At 38.1% G+C, this 22,595-nt stretch overlaps 1 protein-coding gene across 3 annotated transcripts; it reads left to right on the plus strand.

Moving 5' to 3' along the window:
- The first annotated feature begins 169 nt into the window (after positions 1 to 169).
- Positions 170 to 22,305, plus strand: LOC121682352. 3 transcript variants are annotated; one of them, XM_042062463.1, is made up of 7 exons: positions 170 to 180; positions 17,639 to 17,641; positions 18,812 to 18,878; positions 19,057 to 19,121; positions 19,324 to 19,650; positions 19,756 to 20,064; positions 21,669 to 22,305. In XM_042062463.1, exons 4-7 carry the CDS (start codon positions 19,079 to 19,081, stop codon positions 22,037 to 22,039), a joined length of 1,050 nt encoding a protein of 349 aa, XP_041918397.1. In that variant the 5' UTR covers positions 170 to 180; positions 17,639 to 17,641; positions 18,812 to 18,878; positions 19,057 to 19,078; the 3' UTR covers positions 22,040 to 22,305. The 3 variants fall into 3 exon arrangements, with proteins under 3 accessions (XP_041918397.1, XP_041918398.1, XP_041918396.1); XM_042062464.1 differs by lacking the exons at positions 170 to 180; positions 17,639 to 17,641 and adding an exon at positions 9,454 to 9,689 and having other exon boundaries at positions 18,835 to 18,878; XM_042062462.1 differs by lacking the exons at positions 170 to 180; positions 17,639 to 17,641 and adding an exon at positions 9,455 to 9,689.
- The last annotated feature ends 290 nt before the right edge of the window (positions 22,306 to 22,595 follow it).

Below are 22,595 nucleotides of genomic sequence, written 5' to 3' on the forward strand. Positions count from 1 at the left end.
TTCTGTGTTGCTATTTGCAAGTATGGATCTAATGCACATTTAGACAAAGTACTGTATTGCCTATTTGGTGGAGAAAACAGTACAAAAGGTCTTTACTGTATGTCTATTTCAATGAAAGTTGTAGTTCAATGAAATTTACAGTATCTTGGTGTTTGCTGTATGTCTTACATGTCAATGACAGTTACATCTTTTGAGGAATGAATAATTTGTTTTTTTATTCAGTACATTTAGTCTTTTCAGAGTTTTTTTCTGATACCAGAAAAATGAGAAAGTAATGAAACAGACATAGCAAAAATGCTCATTTTGAGAACTAGTTTTTGCATTTTGTTGCCCAGTGTGTAATGATTGATTAAAGAGTGTTTTTGAATTGGCAACAAGTTGTAGTGTTTGAAGGCAAGATTTGCTTTTGCTGCATATTTTAAGTGTTTTGAGAGAGTAACAGCCTTTTGCAAGCAAAATGTGTCATTTTGTCCAGAGTGCTTTTGTTCAGACACAGGTGTTAACTGTTTTGAGAATGTGATGTCAGAGTTGACACAGGTATCAAAACGATCGAGAAAAACTGTAAGCACAGTGTGATGAAGGACTTTGGTGCTTTTCTCAGATCAGAATGAAAATTCTCATAACTATTAGTTCAACCTCCACAACATTCAGTCATTTGTGCACATCATAGTAGCAATTTCTCCTTCCTCTGAACAAATTGCAAATGCTTTTGGACATGTATCAGTTGCTTTCATACAATTCTCTGCTGTTTTATATCATTTGCTTATGTCATGTCAGTCAAAATGAACTATACTTATGGATGCTGAATAGTCGTTCCCAATAAAACTAATAGTCTTCATTTTATTGCTTGAGTCATTACATACAAAATTGTTGAACTAGTTGTCAAATTCTGTCAAGCAATATTTATACATATCTTTTTATTTATCTATTAATTTATTTTTTTCCTGGAAATATCTCCTAAATTGAACAATTCCTCTCAGGTGAACTTCAGCTTTCACTCACAAGGACTCACGAGAAGGACATGGTGTGTACCATTCCTACAATTCTGTGACACAGAAATGGAAGATCAGCATCGTGGAAGAGGGGTGTGGATGCGGGGGGGGAAGGGGACAAAACAGGGGAAAAGGGAGAAGAGACCAAATACATAGGCATATTCCCAATGAAAGGGCTACTCTTGTGGACTATGTTGTCAATCACGGCCTCACAATGGCTGAGGCTGGTCGGAGGGTGCAACCAAATGTTGGAAGAACCACTGAACACCACTGTGAGTTCAATCATTCAAACATTTCGTAGGGTGAAATGTATTGAACAGTAATCCAACATCTCATACTGTAATACTGTATCTCATGTTTACTGTACATTACTGCAATTTTACTCTGCACCACATAGGTTTGAAAGGCAGCCTCACATAGGTGGAAAACCCCACAGCAAGAGGAAGCCATTTGTGCAATGGTGATTGCAAACAATGCAACTAGAAATGTAATGCCAGAGGAATTACAATAGTGGATGGAAAGCTGCTGGCTTACTGTAATGTTGGTGGGGAGATTCCTGAAAAAAAAAAAACATTGAATCGCTTAATCTTTGAGTTCATACAAACCCTCTTACCAAAACACCTTGTGTGTCTGGCGTTCTTGAGATATCACACTCAAGGTGGGTTTGACCTTGACATTTGACTTCATCATTGAGTCCATACAAATGTTCACACCAAATTTGAAGCATGTAGCCTACGTCAAGCCGTTCTGAAGTTGTAGCACAAGCACGAAAGCTGGCCTTTGGAAAATGTAGTTCAGAGAAAGCCTTATTGTATGCAATGAAATAGGCTACCTGCAAAACGGGGCTTTCAGTTGGTGCTGATGACTGCTCATTCTGCACCCAGATAACAATTAGTCATTGAATCTATGTTAAATCAACATTAGGCTACTTTGTCAACGTTAAAATCATTGAATCAACGTCACACTGCAACACTGATTCTACATCACTTTTGCACCCTTTATTAATATTGAAGCAACATTGAAATTCTAACTACAGATCAACGGGATTTCAATGGTATTAAACCTCAGTAAACCACTATTAGCCTAATCTGGCAAAATATTGAGAAATTCATATCTCTACAGCCAGGATAAATTTGGCTAGGCCTACAGTAGGTATGTCTGATTTAGGCTACACAAGCTTCCATAAATAACCATTTACAACTTGTTATCAGTTAAGCAAGTTAAGAAGGGGGAAAAAAAGAGACAATTGTTAGATAAATATGTTCAACTGAACAACAAACTAACAGCTAAGCCTACAATCAAGTCATTTTACGCCACAACCTACCACTCATATAAACGTAGTTCAAAACGAAGGCTAAGTTTCAGCCAGTGACTGTTTGCCATAGAAGGTTTTCCCTCGTCAGGCCAGCTATCGCTAGGAAAGGCAGCTGACAATTTGAGTGTGAAGGCTTAGCACTACCGCCGCACACAACCGCGAACCTAGAAACATTCCCAAAGTCTAGCTAACGTAATATAACTTACCTGCATGCTGAATCCTTGGTTATCGCTTAATCAAGTTATGAACTTAGTCAACGTAATACCAATATTATAAAACTAACTAGAGTTAAACGAAACGTCCTCTCTAGACGTAGCAGCTATGAGTGTGTTGCTAATTGATGGAAGCTAACGCCAGCTTGCTTGCTTACTTGTCTAGCCAAGTCGTTAAAAACAGACTTCACATAGATACTCCATTCGAATAGAAAATACAAACTAATTGTAACTTACATTGCGTTTGGTAAGAAAACGTCCGTTTCGTCGTAGTTTGTTGGACGAAGCAGACACCAAGAACGTAAACTGTCTTGAAGAGAATTGAGCAGTGTGGTTCAAAAGCGATTAATTACAGGACTAGTTTAGGGAGCGCCTGATTGTATGCAGGTGAACCCGCACCTGATTACTTTAAGACTCTTCTAAATGAGCCCCCATTGTGATGTCATACAGAGAAAAATACGTTTTTTTTTACATTTTTAATCCCCTACTTCTCAAAAAGTATAACATTTAATTTGTTTAATTTGTTGCCTGTGTACTAGCCTGTACATCTATAGGAAATAAATTACCGGAATTTTGGAACAATATATCAGCCTCCCCGTCACCTAACTTCTCATCAGCGTTACAATCTGTTAGGGGTTAAGTCATTGAGAGACCTCAGACGACCAGCCTCAGACGAGTCCAGGAAGTGACGTCAATTCCGGAAATAAGTACATCATTTACTTTACTCTTTATGGAGAATACAGTGGGAAAACACATATTTTCTTTTACAGTTCATGGAAAAAATAGTCACATTAGGTAGAAGCTGTTTATTATTATTCGTAATTCACATTTATTTATTAAATAATCGATCGCGACTGACTGTCCACGATATCTGCCAGAGTCAGCTGGAAGGAGCTCGTGACTCATGCATAGGGAATCACGGCAGATATTGCACGAAACTTTGGTTTATGGCTATCGTTTAGGTGTCCTTCCTATTCATTAACATGAACATGATGACTGACTAAATAAATGACTATGATGTTTAATAAACCATTGTAGGCATACAAGTTATCATTATATCACATCACATCAATTAAGTGTTTTCTGTAGGCTAGGCTACTGTGTGACATGCTTTACACTAGGCTACAGCATATAAATCAACAATAGGCTATCAACACGTTTGCAGTATCACTGTTGCAGAAATCACATACAAGAAGGCATCCTCTTTATTGTTTGTACATTTTTGCACATTCCAACATAAGGAAGCAGCATGAGGAAACTTGTCGTTTTTCTGCCTAACTACTTTTACGAGTCTGCAGTATCACTGAGTACAGCTGTTACAAGAGGGTCTGGTGTCTCTTTGTTATGATGCACTTCCTGCGACGCGGTCATTTGTCTCTAAATGACTTAACTCCCTCTCGTTGTAGTGTAGCTTAGTGTAGCTCACGATTGAGCTGGCGCATAACATATGTCACGGCCAAACGTTAGCGATTGGGTGAAATCAGATCCAATCGTTTCAAACTTCTACAGAGTCCACGCATCCAGCTTGCAAACGTTCGTCAATAGCCGAGATCCCAGACCCTTGTAGAAGCGAAGCGTACCAAGAGGATGGCAAATGGCCAGGCTAATATCCGTTGTGATGTAGATGAAAATATATGGCCAGACAGACAACGTCTGGATGTGCCAGAATGATTTACATGTTCATTTACAATATGTACTGTTACAGTATATTAGCCTACTGTATTCACATTTATGCACAGCTCTACCAAAAGGGTGTTTCTTATGTTTGTTTAAAATAAGTGACTGTAGTGTATTTTTATTTTGCACAATGCTGTAGAATTGCAAAGAGCATATACATTAGAAATCTGAAACGTACATAGTCAGTGTCTTGTACTCACTTACTCCCCTAACTACAGCAATTTGTAACTTTATGTAGTTTTTAAATGGCTGTACAAGTACTGTATAGTGCTGCCTTGAGCATTTTCATGTAGTGTCACCTAGTTCTGACCTTTTTTTGCATGGGAAAACACTGAGAGCATAAACTGTCATAATGAAAACATGACAAAGTCATTTGACTATCTTGTTCATAAACGATGTCAAGACCTCTCATTTTGATGACACTGGCAGTTTCATTGACATAAGTAATTGTTTTTGAGGAATGGACTATCCATTTTGAGCAAGTGACATGCTTTTGCAGGTTATCCTAGGTTTTGCAGTTTGCACTAATTGTTTTGAGAAATGCACTAACTGCTGTGCAAATGTTAATAGTGATGTGAGAAAAGCACCAAAGCAACTGAGAAAAACTGTAATGTAGGCATTTTATTGGTGGAATGTGGCCAATCAGTGCCCCCCTTGTTGAATGTCACACATGGTGTGCTGACACATGGTGTGCTGGCCTGGTGGCCATTGTAGATGACCACTAGCAGTGTTTTATTATGATATATACTTATACTTTTATCTGACTGATTTTATGTGACTTTTATTTCGACATCACGCTATCTTACATAACATGATATTTATGTAATGGACTTTAGTCACCTTTATAAACAATATACTGTACATGTTTGGTGCTCTGCTCCAATTTAATCATAATTTGAAAGGTGAATTTAAAGATACAGAAAGGTAATTTAAAAAAAAATGAACTAATTGAATCTGTTGAATGTAAATTCATTCTCGGGTAAATCTGTATGTTAGCATTCATTGCTGAACTGTTTGCGTATTAGCCTACATTTTGTTGATGATAATCGCCCAGTGCATGTTTGATATTAAGTATTTGTTGAGTTATTGAGCTATATTTCAGTAATTGAACTGTGGTTCAGTAGTTCAGTATAACCAAACAGCAACACAACTTCAACAAAATGTCACTTAGTGGAGAAGAAGTAGCTAGCACACATGACCCACCCATGAAAACAGATAACCCACAACCAGTCAGGTCTAGTTCACGGGAAAGAACATTTACAGAAAAGGGATTAGAGATGCACAAACAGGAAGCCATTAAACACAAGAAAGAATTCATGAGAGCTTATGGCTCCTGGAAAGAGATAACAGGAAAGGTTAGGACCGCACTAAAATCATTCTGTTCTCAAGATGAACTAAATAAAATCCGAAATCCAAATTCGTACGGAATGGTATAGCACTCACTGCAGAGATCAGCGAAATAATAGCGAAGCGGCCAGAAACTGTAGAAGAGGTCTTCAATCCAGAACTTGAGAAAAGTACGAGTGAGGATGGCACTTAAGATGTTGTTTAAATGTTTAATGTAGTTTAGTTTAGTTCAGTTTCATGTAGTTTAATGCATCTATTTTATATACTCTTCATAATTTGGCATCCACTCTCATAAACAAAACCACACACACATACACATAAGTACAAATACTGGAATAATAAATTCCTTGAAGATTCAATTGTGCATTCTTGCCAATGCCCCATCCACAGTGGTCACACTTCCAGCTAGAGATCAATTCAGTGCTAAATCCTCCTTACAGCAATGCTTAGATCACCGCAAAATGGCAGAAGTGTATTTGTGCAATGCAGATATAGAAAAATATTTTGGAGTCATCAAAGTATTTTTTGTCTGTTGTTGCAGACTTGTCCTAGTGAAACACTGCACTGACGTCTATACACACACACACACACACACACACATGCATACACATATGAACACACACAATATCAAAGTAGTGTGCCAGCATAATGGCAAATGTATACCCATGCAATGCAAATACAGATGTACATTTAGGTTTTACAAACGAATACTTTGTCCATTTTTGCAGACTTGTCTCAGTGTTGCACACAAGTTTCTGACCTGATAAAGAATATGACAATGAATGTGACTTTAGAACACATTGTTGTTTTGCAATATTCGAACAATTTGTGAATGTTTGGCTTGAACCATTTGCTTGAACATAGGCTTAAGATAAAAAAAAAAAAAAAGTTTTAACACCTTTCTGACATGGCCCTTTTCATCTCACGTAGCCCCTAGTGCAGTGGTCAGTGTTTTTCAACCTTTTTTGTGCCACGGCACACTTTTGACACTTAAAATGTCCCACGGCACACTAACATCCTGTGTGAAGAAAAAATAAACATACCATAGCCTAAAACTTCAAATAATACACAGATATGGCCTTATTATGGCTATATGCAAGACCTGCTCAATAAAACAAGCACCCTCTGTTTCATTTGTAGGTGACTATATCCAATTTAATTGTTGTTATGAACTAGATATGTGATGATTCTGTGAATACTGGATATGGGGGCCCCGTTGTACAATGCCTGCATACCACAAATAGTGCAATCATACAATCAATGAGAGCATGTGGTTATAAATTATTTAATGCAACAGTTGCTTTTCTGGACCAGTGAGTGACATTTGGGTAATTTTCTGCGGCACACCTGATGATCTCTCACGGCACACTAGTGTGCCCCAGCACAGTGGTTGAAAAACACTGCCATAGTGGAAGCTTGCGTACCACAGTTTGGATCCCTGTTGTAGGGGATGGAGAGAAGCAGAGTGCGAATTACCCCACCATAATTGGGGGGTACTGCTCCTTCACTTCTTCTATGACCATCATGGTCCATATCAATCCCCATCGTGATCGCCAAGTGCAACATGTGTTGTGCAACACACATACAAGGTGTAAACATGCGACAAACTGATAATCAGTTGGCTACAGAATATCTCATTGTTATTATATCCAAAAGAGAACTGTTTTGATCAACTCTCAAAAGTTAGAAGTTAAGTGCACTGAAATACCATTCTAATTACTAGTAAAAGTAGGCTACTACCTTTACAAGAAGCCTATTGTTTATTTCATGACATATTGATTTGGTTTATTTTTAGATTTCATAAGACCTGGAGGTAAGATCCAACCCTCTAATATAGCCTAGCCTACTGTATAAACAGAAACCAATTTTCCATTATAGTCTATGGTAGTCAGTGTCAAATCAACACAATTGCCTAGAGATATGTGAAACCTAAGCAATCTTTAATGTGATTAAGGAGCATATAGCCTACTATGGAAAAAAAAACATGCTACCACATAATAACTACAGAGCGGTAACCTACAAGAATCCGATAACCAGAATGTAAAAACAATAGGCCTACTAACCAATTAAAAACAAATTCAAATACTAGCATGTACTATTTAGCCTAGGCTACTTGGCTCTTTATGTTTCCACAGGTTTCACTAATGTTATGTAGGCTTAGCTACATCAGACCCTCTTGTGCATAATAAAAACAACACAGGATCTGTGCCAAACTAATTTCAAAAGGGCACAATAATTTATTCAAGATAAAATGAGAATCAATGGACACCTAGGCTATGGACTGGAGTTCATCTCATTGGAAATGACAATCGACATGAGCTATGAAAGAACAAAACACGTTAATACTAGCCTGGCTAGCGCCACCACTTCTCAATGAGACGTGGTCTGGGAACCAAACGTTCATTTTCTCGTATTTAAAAAAAAAAGCCCAGATCCGTTTATTGGGTGCCACGGATGTCTATCAAATGCGTCTGTGCATAGCTCATCATCGTCTTGCTTTCCCACCTGTTCTGTGATTGGTTCCCTATCTCAGGCGAAAATTTGCTCCATGGTCTCCAGGCTGCCTTAGCAGCATGAATCAAATAGCGCGCAAGGCAGCATGGGAACACCCAGGCTACGTTAATACATGAAGGTTGTAAAATAGCACATTTTCAACAAGCTAGACGTCTACTAGCAACTTACATTTACCCATGCACGTCAGCAGCAAACCGAATTTAGGCTACTGGAGGAATCTAGCATTTTGTCATTCAACGTCGTTGACACTTGCTTGAGAAGTTGAAGTCGTTCTCTATCTCTTTTAGCGCCACGGTGGTTTAAAATGGTACGGTCCATAATAGGGGTGTCTGAAATCGCTTTACATTAAACTTTTCCTAGTGAAAATAGGAGTTGACTTGTATTGTAGCCAACTGTAATGATATTTTTTCACAATATCAGAAAAATTATCTGACCCCCCCAAAACTGATATTTCTGTCTCTTTGGGGAGTACCCCCAGTACCCCCTGTAATTCGAACTATGGAGAGAAGTTGAGAAGTGTGATTGACTTTCTTTGTATATTATATGCACACCGTGCAGCAGTTCTCCAGTTGTTACCTCAGGTCTCCTGAATGTTTTTCCTCATTTTGTTAGTCTCTTTGGATAAGTCTGCTAAATGAATACATGTAAATGTATTGTAAAATTAATTTTTGGGACAAGAAGGCAAATTTCAGCCGACACACGGACATGATGGCAGCATAGAGGAACAGCTCCCGAGTATTTGAACATTATCCATGCCAAAATATTGAGTGGCAAGGATGTCAGCTAGGGGTAAAAAAGACGGCAAAGAAATCAAAAATCCAAGGCAAACAGGGACGCAAAGTGGAAATGCTAATGCGGCTAGCCCTGACAGAGAGCCCACAGTTAATCTAGGTTTGATCCTTCAAGAATTAAGACATTTTCGACAGGACAACAAATCTCAACTAGAGGAAATCAAAGGATAAATAACAAAAAAACAACATTAGACTGGAGGAGGCCGAAGACCAAATCTAAAAGACAGAAGAAAGATTACAAAATGTAGAGGGTGTTCTATCAGAAATGCTAAAACTCCATGCTCAAATGGAAGCCAAATTAACTGAGCAGGAGCTGCTTACGACGAGAAAACATCCGCTTATATGGGATTCCAGAAGGGGCCGAAAAGGACAGTGCATCGGTGGATGAGTTTGTAGAACAACTGCTGGGGGATAATCTCGACATTGCTGATACAACCATCGCTCTCTTGGACCTAAGCCACCGCCACATGCACAGCCAAGATCCATCATTGTCAAATTTGCAAGCTTTCGAACCAAAGAGAAGATACATTGCAATGGATGGCAAAAGAAGGGATTGATGTTATTAGAAGAAAATCAAATTAATGTTGACAATCATTTATGGGACAAATGTGGTAGCCTATGTAGCCCAGCAGATGTTGCTGCTGGACAACTAAAGTGGAGTTGAGAGGCGTGTATCAACATAAAGGGGTGTAGCCTAACTTTAAGAGAAAGCGAAAGTGTAGATACCCACACGAACAAGTTAACACATTCAAAAGCTGTAAAAAGAACAGAACAGAATATTAAGGCTGATATGAGCGAATAAGGCTTTTTCATGACATCATCGAAACTTGAAACATCTTAGGTAAGTTTCACGACAAGCAAGAATGGATGAAATTTCTGTTGCTATAAGCTTTAAATACAAAGCGAAGCGGGGTTGGTTTAATAACTCTCTTCCTGTAACATATAGGCTATACAATTTGTTTGTGTTGTAGGGCAATTCCATGCATGAGCATAGATTTAGGGTGGGACTAGTCCTAATCAAAATTTTAAGATGACAAAATTGTCTCCACCAATATTTTAGCGAACTCATTTGTGTTGCTAATCATTCCGACAGCCAGCATGGAATGGAGTACAAGAAACGTAATTTCATTGAATGAAAAACCGAGATCTGACCATAGACAGTAAAAGAAGATCTGACACGCTACACGCAAGGAGAGTGTATGCACAGCAGGCGCGCGGGAACCTTTTTTTGACCAGGGGTGCTGAATAACAAAAATAATGGATGTCTGACGATTTCTCCCCCCCCGGGATATATTTGGGATTTTGACTGCTAAATACGTCATTTTATGCTTTAGGTGATAGAGAGAAGTTTTAGAAAAGTCCTGGGTACAGGCTACTTTGCACTGGCAGTCAAGCGAGCTATGCCTATGCTAATGCTATACTGTGTAAAATAGCATTAGCTCTTAGGATATTACCCAGGATATTGTCACAGCTAAACCTAGCTTCTGTAATCGTTCAACCAAAGTTAGGAGTCATGTTGAATAAGGGTGCCGCACGGACAGTCGATTAGGCTATAGCACAGAATAGAACTCACCATCACTGACTGTTAATTGGGCTACCAATGTTGCAGTCGCAATAAACAATGGATCCAAGACATTTTCCTGTTGCTCACAGTTTGGAAAAATAAAGTGAAACAAAATAGGAGGAAAGTGAAGGGATGTTTGTTAGTTGGTGTGCGTGTGTTTCTTTTTAATTGGTCTACATATTTCAGGCTTGTTTTTATATGAAAAGCAACCTTATACACACACACCAGAGTGTACAGCACTGTGCAAAGGTTTTCAGCACATTTTGAATGGTGCTGGATGGAAGTGAGGATGTTTTCATAAGATTTTTTATAAATAAATCACAACATAGAGAACGAATGTTTGAAATTCTAAATATAAAGACACGCAGTATTCACCCCTTGCAAGTGACGTCACGTTTTGTTCGCGCCACAGCAAAATAGCCTAGTGGACGGCAAGAACACGAATCAAATCAATGGGTTGTAATGGGACATATCGCACAGCTAGGAGATTATAGTGAGATTTAACCGTAGTAATGCCCTTCCACGACTGTTGGCTTATTGTTTGGAATACAACAACATCCCATGTTCTTGCATAGATATATTTTGATTTGTTTTCTTTGTGTTTCGGGAATATTTCAACCACAATTGCATGCTTATCTCCTCAGTGTATGAAGCACAGCAGCGGTTGCTATAGCAACCATAGACTCTGAACAGGACGGCAGATAGCACTTAGGCAAAGTCTTTGGCAAGATCTGAATGTTACCGTTCAAGTTTTTTTTATTATTTCCTATTTCTTTCAATTCTTTAACTTAAGACATGTAAGAAGTAAGTTTATTCGCTGGGCAACGTACAAACTGACGAGTTACATTAGCCCTAGCACTATGAGCTACGATAAACGTTATCTAGCTAGAATAGCTAGCTTCTAAGTGTGGCAGCTAGTTATTATTTCATGTTCTGATATGACATTCTTAACGTTTTGACTATGTTACAACTGATAAAAGCAAGACAAATAAAGTAACCAAATCGCTTTGCAATATTTTAGTCCAGAAATACTTATGGGTGTTCATTTACCATAATGTTAATTACAGTAGCCTAATGTAACGTTATCTCCCCTTGCTGTTACCACCAGTTTTAATAACTTTACATTTGCGATCATGACCCATTTCATCTAACAACACCACTGGCATCTTCTTTGACTATCAGACCCCAAACAGCAATACATTGAACTACAAAGATGTTATAGTAATGGTGTTCAGTTCATCATAATCTTTATGACATAATGTAATTTGCCATCCGTCTCCCATCTTTTTGCCGTCCAGCATGGAGCCGTCACGTGTCTGCAAGGGGTGAATCAAGGGGGCAGGCGAATTCCCGGAAGTAGAAGAATCGACGTAGGCTGGAGGGACCACCTCTCTGCTAACTCCCATAGAAGTCCATTCATTCTAGGATTTTTTTGAAATACCATAACTTCATATAACATATATCCTGTGCCGATATTGTAGCTTCTGTGTAATCCACATAAACACTACAAAGGCAAAACAGACTCCACTACCTCGTCCGTAACGTTGGTTACCCGTAAGAAGAATGGTTAGCTCGTTCGGTTAGGGAAGCTAGCTTTGACGTAATCTCTCTTTCGCGCCGTAGGGAGATAACCGTATTGTTTGGATAAGAAGCTCAGTCCACCTTATGGTCTATGACGGTAACTCATAAGCAAAACCTAGCATACACGACCGTATGGAGTGAATACACAACATAGACAGTAAAAGAAATGGACCAACAGACTCCGTCGTTTTCAATGGGGGGGCACTGAGTCAAATAGAACGATTTTTCAGTTGGTCCCCCCAGTACTGCGCAGACTCACACTTAACTTTGTGACGTTAGCCATCGAACTGAATCTTGTAACTCATATGATACACAGAAATTCTTCTCACACTTCCTTCGCCTTCAAAGTCATCTAAGTTAAACATTTATTTATGTATTATTATAATTCTCACCAAGTCGTGTTAATGTTGAAGCTACCATACATGATCATCTTCAAAAACAGTCATGCTAAAACAAAACCAAAAAGTTATAGGCCTAGCCTTGAAGCTAATCTTCTTTCCACTTTTCCGACCTACGGTCAATCCATTGAAAACCTCTGAAATGATTAGTGCCGTTTTTAAAAAAAAAATTAGGTTTACTTTTTTTATTATTATTAGGTTGCCTCTGTGTAATGCTTTACCTTAACATACGGTCGTGTATGCTTATGAGTTACCGTCATAGACAGTAAGGTGGACTGAGCTTCTTATCCAAACAATACGGTTATCTCCCTACGGCGCGAAAGAGAGATTACGTCAAAGCTAGCTTCCCTCCAACCGAACGAGCTAACCATTCTTCTTACGGGTAACCAATGTTACGGACGAGGTAATGGAGTCTGTTTTGCCTTTGTAGTGTTTATGTAGATTACACAGAAGCTACAATATCGGCACAGGATATATGTTATATGAAGTTATGGTATTTCAAAAAAATCCTAGAATGAATGGACTTCTATGGGAGTTAGCAGAGAGGTGGTCCCTCCAGCCTACGTCGATTCTTCTACTTCCGGGAATTCGCCTGCCCCCTTGATACACAAATCCGGCGAAACACGGAAGTAAAGCAGCGCCTCCATTACTGCGTTGCCTTGCTGCTAAGGAAGTAGCGAAGTAATGTGTTGGTCCTGTAGGCGGCTGTAGCAGACGTTAGCTGTAGATGCGAAATCTTCTTTTATTTCTTAATTTTTATTTAGTACGTATGCTGTCCAGTGATGCCAGGAAAAGCGTGTTGTGTGGTCGGCTGTTTTAACAACAGTAAGAATATACAGACCTAGAATTAAACCGTTTGTGAAATTCACAAACCTTTGTTGCACATTGAGTGCCCATGTTTACAGGCTTACGGATTACACAGTTCCTTGTCGAGTGGAGGACCAAGATGTGCGTTAAAAGTGGATGAAATACATACGATTAATAAAATAATCCTGAATACCTGTAAGAACATGTATTTAACTGCTACAAGTGGTCGTGGCTAATAGTTATTTGCAACTTCTGAAGCTTGTGATATTAGCAACACAGCTACTAATGATAGCATTCGGCTTATTGTTGTCATTAATTAATACACGTCTTAATACATTATGTTGTCAATAAATTACCTTCATTGGTAAGTTTTGGCCACTGCCTGACATCTACCCAGTGTTCCCTTTCACCTGACATTTCATGAGCAGGATCTCCTATTTGATATTCTCTGACAGGATGCTTTCATTGAAAAGCCATTAGAAGGCACCGGCAAGTGTCACACCGTCACACTCCGCAGGCACGCAGTAATGGAGGCAGGCAAGATGGCAGCGCCCATAAAGTTCGCGGCGGATTGGTGTATATTCTGTTTATGTAGGCTAATGTAGCCTATAGTGAATGTAGCCTGCACAATACAAAGAAATAAAAGATAAACTATGGTGCATTTCCATACTCATAGAAATGAACATTGCGAGACACCAGATATAGATAGATACTTTATTGATCCCCAAGGGGAAATTCAAGATATCTCTTCTATGATCTCATCCCAGAAAGATTTTCTTTGACTTGTTAGTTTTTTGAACATTTATTTTATCTAATGACATAGCAAACATCATGAATTGAATCCACATATCCTTGCGAAAACTATTTTTCACTAGCCTAAAACCGTGAGACTGAAAGCTAATTGCGTTCACATTCTACTTAAAGTGACAGGCACTCAATTAGATTTAGCCTACATACCACAAATGATGATATTAAAGAGTGTAGCCTAATAATTTAAATATCAATGTGATGTATTCAAATGACTAAATATGTTATTAGTAATTATGCAGATCATAAAATACTATAAATAATTAACAATATAAAGTTTATATGAATTCCAAAATATGAAATAGAAACCTATGACAACCATCACTTTCTATGTGTGTGTGTGTGTGCGTTGGAGAGGGTCAGTCAAATTCTATGATTGCCACTGATGTGAATGATCTCACAAATCACACAAACCAAATCAAATGTTAAAAAATCGCAAAAGTATCGAAATCGAGATTCTTCACTTACTATTGGTATTAAAACAATAATGTTGGTATCGTGACAACAGGAGTTGGGGATGTGTCCCCACCAAAGCTGAGACCAAACCTACACCCTTGATTCCATGCAAAGGTCATCCTTACCATGGAAAAAAAAGTTATGCACACACAAATATAACTATTGTTAAAATGTTCATTTAGGTCTATATTTTATTGTTTGTAACTGATCTGATTGAATTTCATGGAGAATTACACTCTTTTTACATCATAAATATGGTGTGCAACCATACAGAAACAACAGTTTTCACATGGCAATATTATACATATTTAAAAAGGGGATAAATGGACTCAAGGTTCCAACAAATTGTTATCATTTGACAAATTTAAGATTGACAAGGGAATGGTAGAGCAATGCGTATGCTCAGTTTGCCTTTAAGAGCACAACTCCTTACATTTGTAATGCTTTTGTTTTTAAGTCAGCAAGTTCCATGGCCATGTCCCATCCATAACGTTTTATAGGAAACGTTTATGCTACACATATAGTGTTGATGCAACAATGTCCAAAGTGTCTGTGCAAAGCTAATTTATAACAATGTAAAGTATGATTAACAAATTGTGCCCCGCTGGCGATGTTTCGCGAAAATGGAATGAAATGTACAGGACTACCTGCAAACAATGTAAGAGGCCTATGCTGACTGCATCAGTGCTCAAAGTATTCTAAAAGTTTATCAATTAATTGCTAATAACTAACTAACTTCTATTCAAGTCATATTTCTGGGACTTTCTGGGATAATTATTTCTATTTTTTATTCACTCGTTCAAATGTTCATACGAAGAGTTCACAAAGTTGCATAAGGTGAGTGAAAGTTAGAATGGTGGTCATTTCAGACTTTTCAGCACTTCATAAAATTCTCATAGTTTGAGAACTTCAAATTATTTGTAGGATATTCACAACTTGAGCTGTGTATGCAAAGACACAGAGTTCAGAGTTCACACATTTTTAATAAAATATACTTTTGGGACTCCCTGCTAATACTTTTGGGAATGCAAAAGTATTTTTATTAGTATTATTTAATTTGAGCTACATTTTACACTGATATGGCATGATGGCAATATAAACACAGCTAACAATGGTATTAAATTGCAATAGCCTATTAAATGTAATGGAATATTCAACTAAGGTAGACTGCTGTTGTTCACAGCACTAAGCTATTTATGGTTACTGATATACTCCTGTGTCTCTGGCCCTCTCTTAGAGCCACGCATAGTGAGCTGGCCCTCAAAAGAAAAAGTCTGGGGACCACTGTTATGTCACATAATGTGAATTTACAAGACTGGAGACTTTATTTTACCTCAAAGCTGGTAAACGTCTGATCTGGTGGAAACACATTTCACCTTAGTAATTACAATTGATGTTTCAGAGATTATTAGGCTGATCAAAACCACAGGAAGGCCTCAACATAAGCAAAACAAAACATAATATTAAAATACCTCCAGTGATTGGCATAGCCCATTTTCGAGTGGTCTAATAACGAAAATCTGAGCGATTATCTTCCCGTAATTATCATACTGTTGTTGTCAGTAACTGGATTATCGTGTTAGCTGGTGAGGATGGCTGACTTTGCAGCTGGAGTTAACGTAGCAACCTCCTTCTGTTGCAGATGTGTTCAGCCTGCTGTTCACATCTGTTTAACAGAGTTTAATTTTAAGTGTGACGCTCATTGACAAAGGTTTACAACACGATATGCCAGCATTTGAAGTGCTAATACCCACAGAGTAACATGAGTAACGCCAGCAGTAAACTAGATGTACCGCAAAGCGGTAGAAAATATGATTGCTGCTCGGTCTTGCACATTCTCTCCACAAAAATAAATCACGCTTGTCAATTTGTCTCCATCTCCTGCAACTCATTGGCATGTAAATGAGTGTGTGCACGAGTTTGCTTTTGTGTATAAAAATGTGTGTGTGTGTGTGTTTATGTTTGTGCGTATAGTGTGTATGTGCTTGTATGTCTGTGTGTGTGGGCGAGCCCGTGCATGTACTGTATGTGTCCAAATCACAAATGAGTGGGTATGGGCTAGGTTGATGCGGGCTCTTGAGACTAATATACCATAAGCATTTTATCATCTTGGGTGCAACAGTTCAGGTAGAGCTAGTTATTTAGCCTAGCGCAGTGGAGGAGTGGCCAACAAATGTCATGTTCCCTGGCATTTCAGTAACCCGGAATCATTGACCAAAATTGATGAGAAAGACAAAAACATATTTCTTTTTTATATTTTAAATGACTGATTCTTCCTTTGAATCTTAATGGGCACTTAGGAAGCAATAATTTCATTGCTAGTTTTTCATAATTACTATTTCAATTGTTTCATATCAAAATTCACTACTTAAGTATGTGTTTTATGTAGTTTGTGGAGGACTGGTTCAGACATGTTACATCCATAACAGCAGTTTTTCCAACATAATGCATTACGAAAATGACTCATAGTTTCAAAAACAGACTTTTTATGTTCATTCAAGTCTCCTTCATGCTACATATCACAGTTCGGCAGTTTCCTTCAAAATTCACAGTTTGTAGAAAACCTGTAATCTCATAAAAGTGTGTCTATTTCATATCACATTCATAACGCTGATAAAATGCCTTGTATAAGGATGTTAATGATTATATAAAATTTGAGGATTTGTCAGTATTCAGAGGACAGAGGTTACATTAAAAGTTATGCAAATTAATTCACTGTTACTAATTTTGCCCCTGCTATAAGGCATTTTGTTTACCAATATGAGTCCAACCGTCACATCCATAAGGTTGGAACTGCCCTGTAGGCCTACTGCTTTTCCTCCTTACTTGTAAATGTTGCGAGGGTATTTAAATTCTCACCGGATTTGATTTACATACCTAACCCTTACCTCCACTAGTTGTGTAAGACAATAATAGTGCAGTGGCTATCATCAAGAAGTCCACATAAAATAATTTATTATACGGCCCTTCACAATGCTAGTAGAATGCTCCATTGACTTGAATGGGATTTCCCATTCTATGTTTCTACGTTCTACGGTAAAATAAATTCATGTAATTACCGCTGCAAACATATAATTACCGCTGTCGATGGCAACGGGTTTTGTGCTGCTGATCATATCACTCCGCAAGTATTCCGGTCACTTCTTGTATTGGAACTTCATTCAAAAGTGAAAGCAGACGGTTGATCAGCTGTGTTCTAAAGAATGTTTAATTCAAGTTCAGCGGGTGTTGCGAACTATTTGTTTCTTAGCAAAAGCCACGACGAAACGGTAACAAATAAGTGTAAAGAGACATATCATGGAGTTTATTTTTTCGTTTTGGCAAGTAGCCGTATAATAAGCGGGATAATGTACAGAACGCCGGTCATTATGGGAAAATAAGTCCCTTCAGGGCGAAACAAGACCCCTCCGCCTGGCTCAAACTAGCACACGACCTCAAAGTCATCGTTCTCAGCCACTCCCTCTGTTCGCTGATTGGACCTGCAGATTTTTGCAGGAGAAAACTTGTGAATATACCGCAGACCCAGACGACGTACTAAAGGGAAATGACTATTGTGCAGAAGTATAGTAGGAGGGCGGAGCCAGGCTACTGTCTTGCACCAAAAATATTCCAGAATATTCTTCCCACATATTGCTCCTAGCATGTCTAGTCATTTCAAAAGCTAAACTTCTCCTTTAATATATATATATATATATACCTAAGAAATGTGTATGACAGCTTGTTATATGCTGGAGGAACAAGATGATTTAGGCCCTTCCTGTCTGTAAGAATACACAGGTTTCCCGTTTACCAACAAAACTAGATGCGCGCGCAGCCGTGAGGCAGAAGATGCTTGGTGGCCGTCCACAACATTATAAACTTAACCTAAATAGTCGGCTGCTGTAAGCTACAATCGGATTTTATTGTATACCCCTGTTGTCTCAATGATAATAACATCTCATTTCAGACTATATTTCAAAGTTTGCCGTTCATTTGCATTATTAATATAACATCGTATTTTGTCATTTTTGGCGAAGACATGCATTCCGTTAGGGATATTGAACATATTTAACATTCTCTAACCATCGTGATTTCGAATTGGTGCAGTTGTCAGCACAAAAACTCATTTTATTCTTTTGCTCTTTTGCATTGCTCTGCTGTTCTATGGTGCTTTCTGCCTCTTGGTTGCGCACGCATGTTTTCGTGACGTTGCATAGAAATCCATGTATACAGGCATTTGTCCTGTTATAGTATGCACTGTCTTGGGGTTTCCACTATATTGTATACAGTTAATATGTCATCAATATATCATGAGTTTTACTTTTGAAACTTGTGCGCTGAATGTCCATTAAACATATTTATTGTCTTCAGGAGTTTTGTTGTTTTCCAATCAGTCGGACTACCAGTGGGATTTCTCAACGCATCATTAACTTAATATGTAAGCATCATTATCCTCCTTATCCTAAGTACTGTGAGGTACCTAATTAGAATAACCTCTAGGTGTGGTTGTAAATCGCTTTTATACATCATTCACATATATTAGAAACATAATTTAGGTTAGAAATGTATTAAATATCTAAGAAGTGATGTTCATACAGTGTGACGATGTTTTACAGACATGACCACCATTAGCTGCTCATGGAGTTGATGTCAGTGTGCTGCAGATGGATCCTTTATTTAGGTCTGTGCAAAATTTTGCAAGTATTTTCATTGAAGCAAATATACATATTATTAAACAGATGTAAAAATGAAGAACAACCTTAACATTTCAAAAGTATGAGTTCAGAAATCACATGTATACCCAATATTTAGTGTATAAATCCAAATCCAGTAGATGACAGTTGAAATTAAAAAGGAAGCATCTCATTGTTGTTATTTCCCAGGTGTTGTGTCTGCTGCTGACATTTCTGTTGTGAAAGTGAAAATCGGAAAGCCTGTGACACTCCATTGTGCCATAGATGTTGAGGACAATGTGGATGTGGCTTCAAAGAAGATAGAATGGAAAACTCTTGACCAAATGGTGGCTAAGTTTTTGGACAAAAAAGTCACACCAGGCTGTGGCTATGAGAACAGAGTACAGATGTTCAAACAAAATATTGAAAAGGGGAATTTATCTCTTACCATTACACCCACTTTGATGAGTGATTATGGTGAATATGAATGCCATTATAACAGACAACATAAGAAATCTTGGTCATTGCAGATTACAGGTATGTATTTCATGAACAGGTCAACCTAATGGTCAACATCTTCTGATCAACATCTTATGATATAATACTGTATATGCTATTGATATTGCATTCATATTTTTTTAGCCAACATTCCAGGTATGCTTAAAGTGACTGTTGGACAGCCCATCTGGATTCCTTGTTATTCAAGACGAAAGAAATGCAATGGAGATGGAGAGCCAAACACGGATCCAATCTCTTTTGAATGGTTGAAAGACAATCAACGTGTATATTGTATGCAGAAGGGTGGAATAAAGGCACCGGGAAGAGCAGATGTATCACCTAATGGCATAAGAGATGGAAATGTATCTCTTTTCTTTCACACAGCATATTTTTCTGACAGCGGGACCTATCGGTGCAGTCAACAAAATGAAACTACTGTACTTAAGCTGAATAGTAAGTCTGCAGAATTGGTTATCATGTTGTTTAGGTGTTTATTGGTATATGATGTGATGTGGTTTAGGTACACTACCAGTCAAAAGTTTGGACACAGCCACTCATTGATACAAATGAGTAGCCGTGTCCAAACTTTTGACTGGTAGTGTACATGTTTGGTTCATGTCACTCTGACTGTACACAGCCTCTCTTACAGAACTTGGCTCGAGTGACACAATTTAATATGATTGTAAGGATATAGGTTGTGATTACTAGGCGGCACAGCTGTGGGTAAATTCTTACCAACCCCACATTTGTGCTACATTGTTTAAAGGAACCATATGTAAGATTGTGGCCAAAACTGGTACTACAATCACTTTCAAATTACTGTAGAGCGGTGTATCCCCTCCCCCCTGACTCGAGGTAGCCAACCCAGATGCCGAAACACCACTGACTTCCTGATTAGTAGATAGGTGGAGGGTGGCGCATCAGGCCAAAACACAACACAACATGACAAAACACAACATCAACATCAGTTGAGGGCTGCAACTTCACTTTTTAAATGACAATATCCTGGCCGGACTACTGTTGTCAGTGATATAAGTATTTGAAATGAACATGATTTCTTAATGTCTAGTGACATATCAGGGCCATTTTATGATTAATTGAAATACATTTCTTACATATGGTTCCTTTAAATAACTCAGTTATAAAAACTTTATTCTTCATGGAATTCCTCCTGGAAACAGAAGGGGTCCCATACACACTGCTATTCTCCCTGTCCAAATATTTGACACATTGTAAAATAAATCTCAATGATTTCTCAATAGATGTCCACTTTACCTGTAGATTATACTTTATCCATTTAAAGAGTAGGGTTTTGTTACTGTCATGTCATCTTATTTTTGTGTCATGTTACACAGCAGCACTACTATTCAAACACTGAGGGAGCATTTGGTTAGAAACATAGACAACATGCACATTTTTTACATTTTCATAAACCAGACTAACTACAAAAGGAAACTCGGGCACTATGTTATCAGATAAGATATATTGGGATTTCCCAGCTTCAGATGGCATAGGTTTATTCTGACAGAGTCAAACCTATTAATTCAATGTGTAGGTACTTCCTTTCCAAAGAACTTTTTCCTCTAAAAACTTGAAATTAAAGGAACCATATGTAAGACATGTATTTCAATTAATCATAAAATGGCCCTGATATGTCACTAGACATTAAGAAATCATGTTCATTTCAAATACTAATATCACTGACAACAGTTAGTCCGGCCAGGATATTGCCATTTAAAAAGTGAAGTTGCAGCCCTCAACTGATGTTGATGTTGTGTTTTGTCATGTCATGTTGTGTTTTGGCCTGATGCGCCACCCTCTACCTTTCTACTAATCACAAAGTCAGTAGTGTTTTGGCATCCGGGTTGGCAACCTCGAGTCAGGGGGGAGGGGTTACACCGCTCTATAGTAATTTGAAAGTGATTGCAGTACCAGTTTTGGCCACAATCTTACATATGGTTCCTTTAATGTTTTATCATCTGGACATTCTAAACATGAAAACAGTCCAAATCATGTGATTATGTGAATTTCATGAGTACCATATTTTTTTTTTTCAGTTCACAAAAAAGAAGTACCCGTTTCTATGAAGGATCCTCTCTCCCTTCCGCTTTACACAGTCGATCCCGTTGATGTGTACTTCCAGAAGGATGGTTCCAGCAATACAGTCTTACTTAGTGCATATGACAAGAACTGGAAATACATCAACAAGACTCAAACACTTGAGTTGCTTGTTGTAATGAGGAAGCATTTAGGGACATACACTGTAAAAGATAGAAAAAGAGAAGAAATATTTTGTACATACATTGTGACATCTCCTGATGACAATGTTACACCTGATGAGTCAAAGTATAAAAATGCTCTGATAACCATATTAATATTGATATGCATTGCAACAGTAGTGTTTGTCTATTATTGCTATATACTGTAGAGTAAAAACAAGAGAGTAAAAAAACGAAAGGTTGATTACCGTTTCATGTTTGAACATGTATTCCATCATATCAATGATTGGAAATATACTGGATATTTCATAATGAAAGTACATCAATGTTTGTGGCTGGAATTGTCTGAGATTGGATTTCAAACACAAAGAAAAACAATATACTACAAAAATAATTCTGTGGAAATATATGGATTCCAGTTGCTGCTACTGGAAGCAACTGAAATCCATGCATTTCCACAGAATTATTTTTGGAATCTGATCCCTTATCATACCTGTTCATTCGTACTTGCTGCTCGACTTATCATGACTAAATTCAAGATGGCGGTGAACGGTAAACTTCCTGAAGGTACTGTCTGTATAAATCGTCTTGTAAATAAACTACCAGTGCTTTTTCAAAGTTCTCAATGTCTCGTTTTAAATGTCAAGGCCCTCGGAAGCCTACCAATGAAGTATGGAGCTACTTTGAGCCTCACAAATGGTGTAAAACAGTGATTTATTTGCATGGCTAGGCCGATGCCCGAGGCACTCCCATCGAAAAACTGTT

This window comes from Alosa sapidissima, chromosome 14 (assembly GCF_018492685.1).
Source record: "Alosa sapidissima isolate fAloSap1 chromosome 14, fAloSap1.pri, whole genome shotgun sequence".
Taxonomy (NCBI): domain Eukaryota; kingdom Metazoa; phylum Chordata; class Actinopteri; order Clupeiformes; family Clupeidae; genus Alosa; species Alosa sapidissima.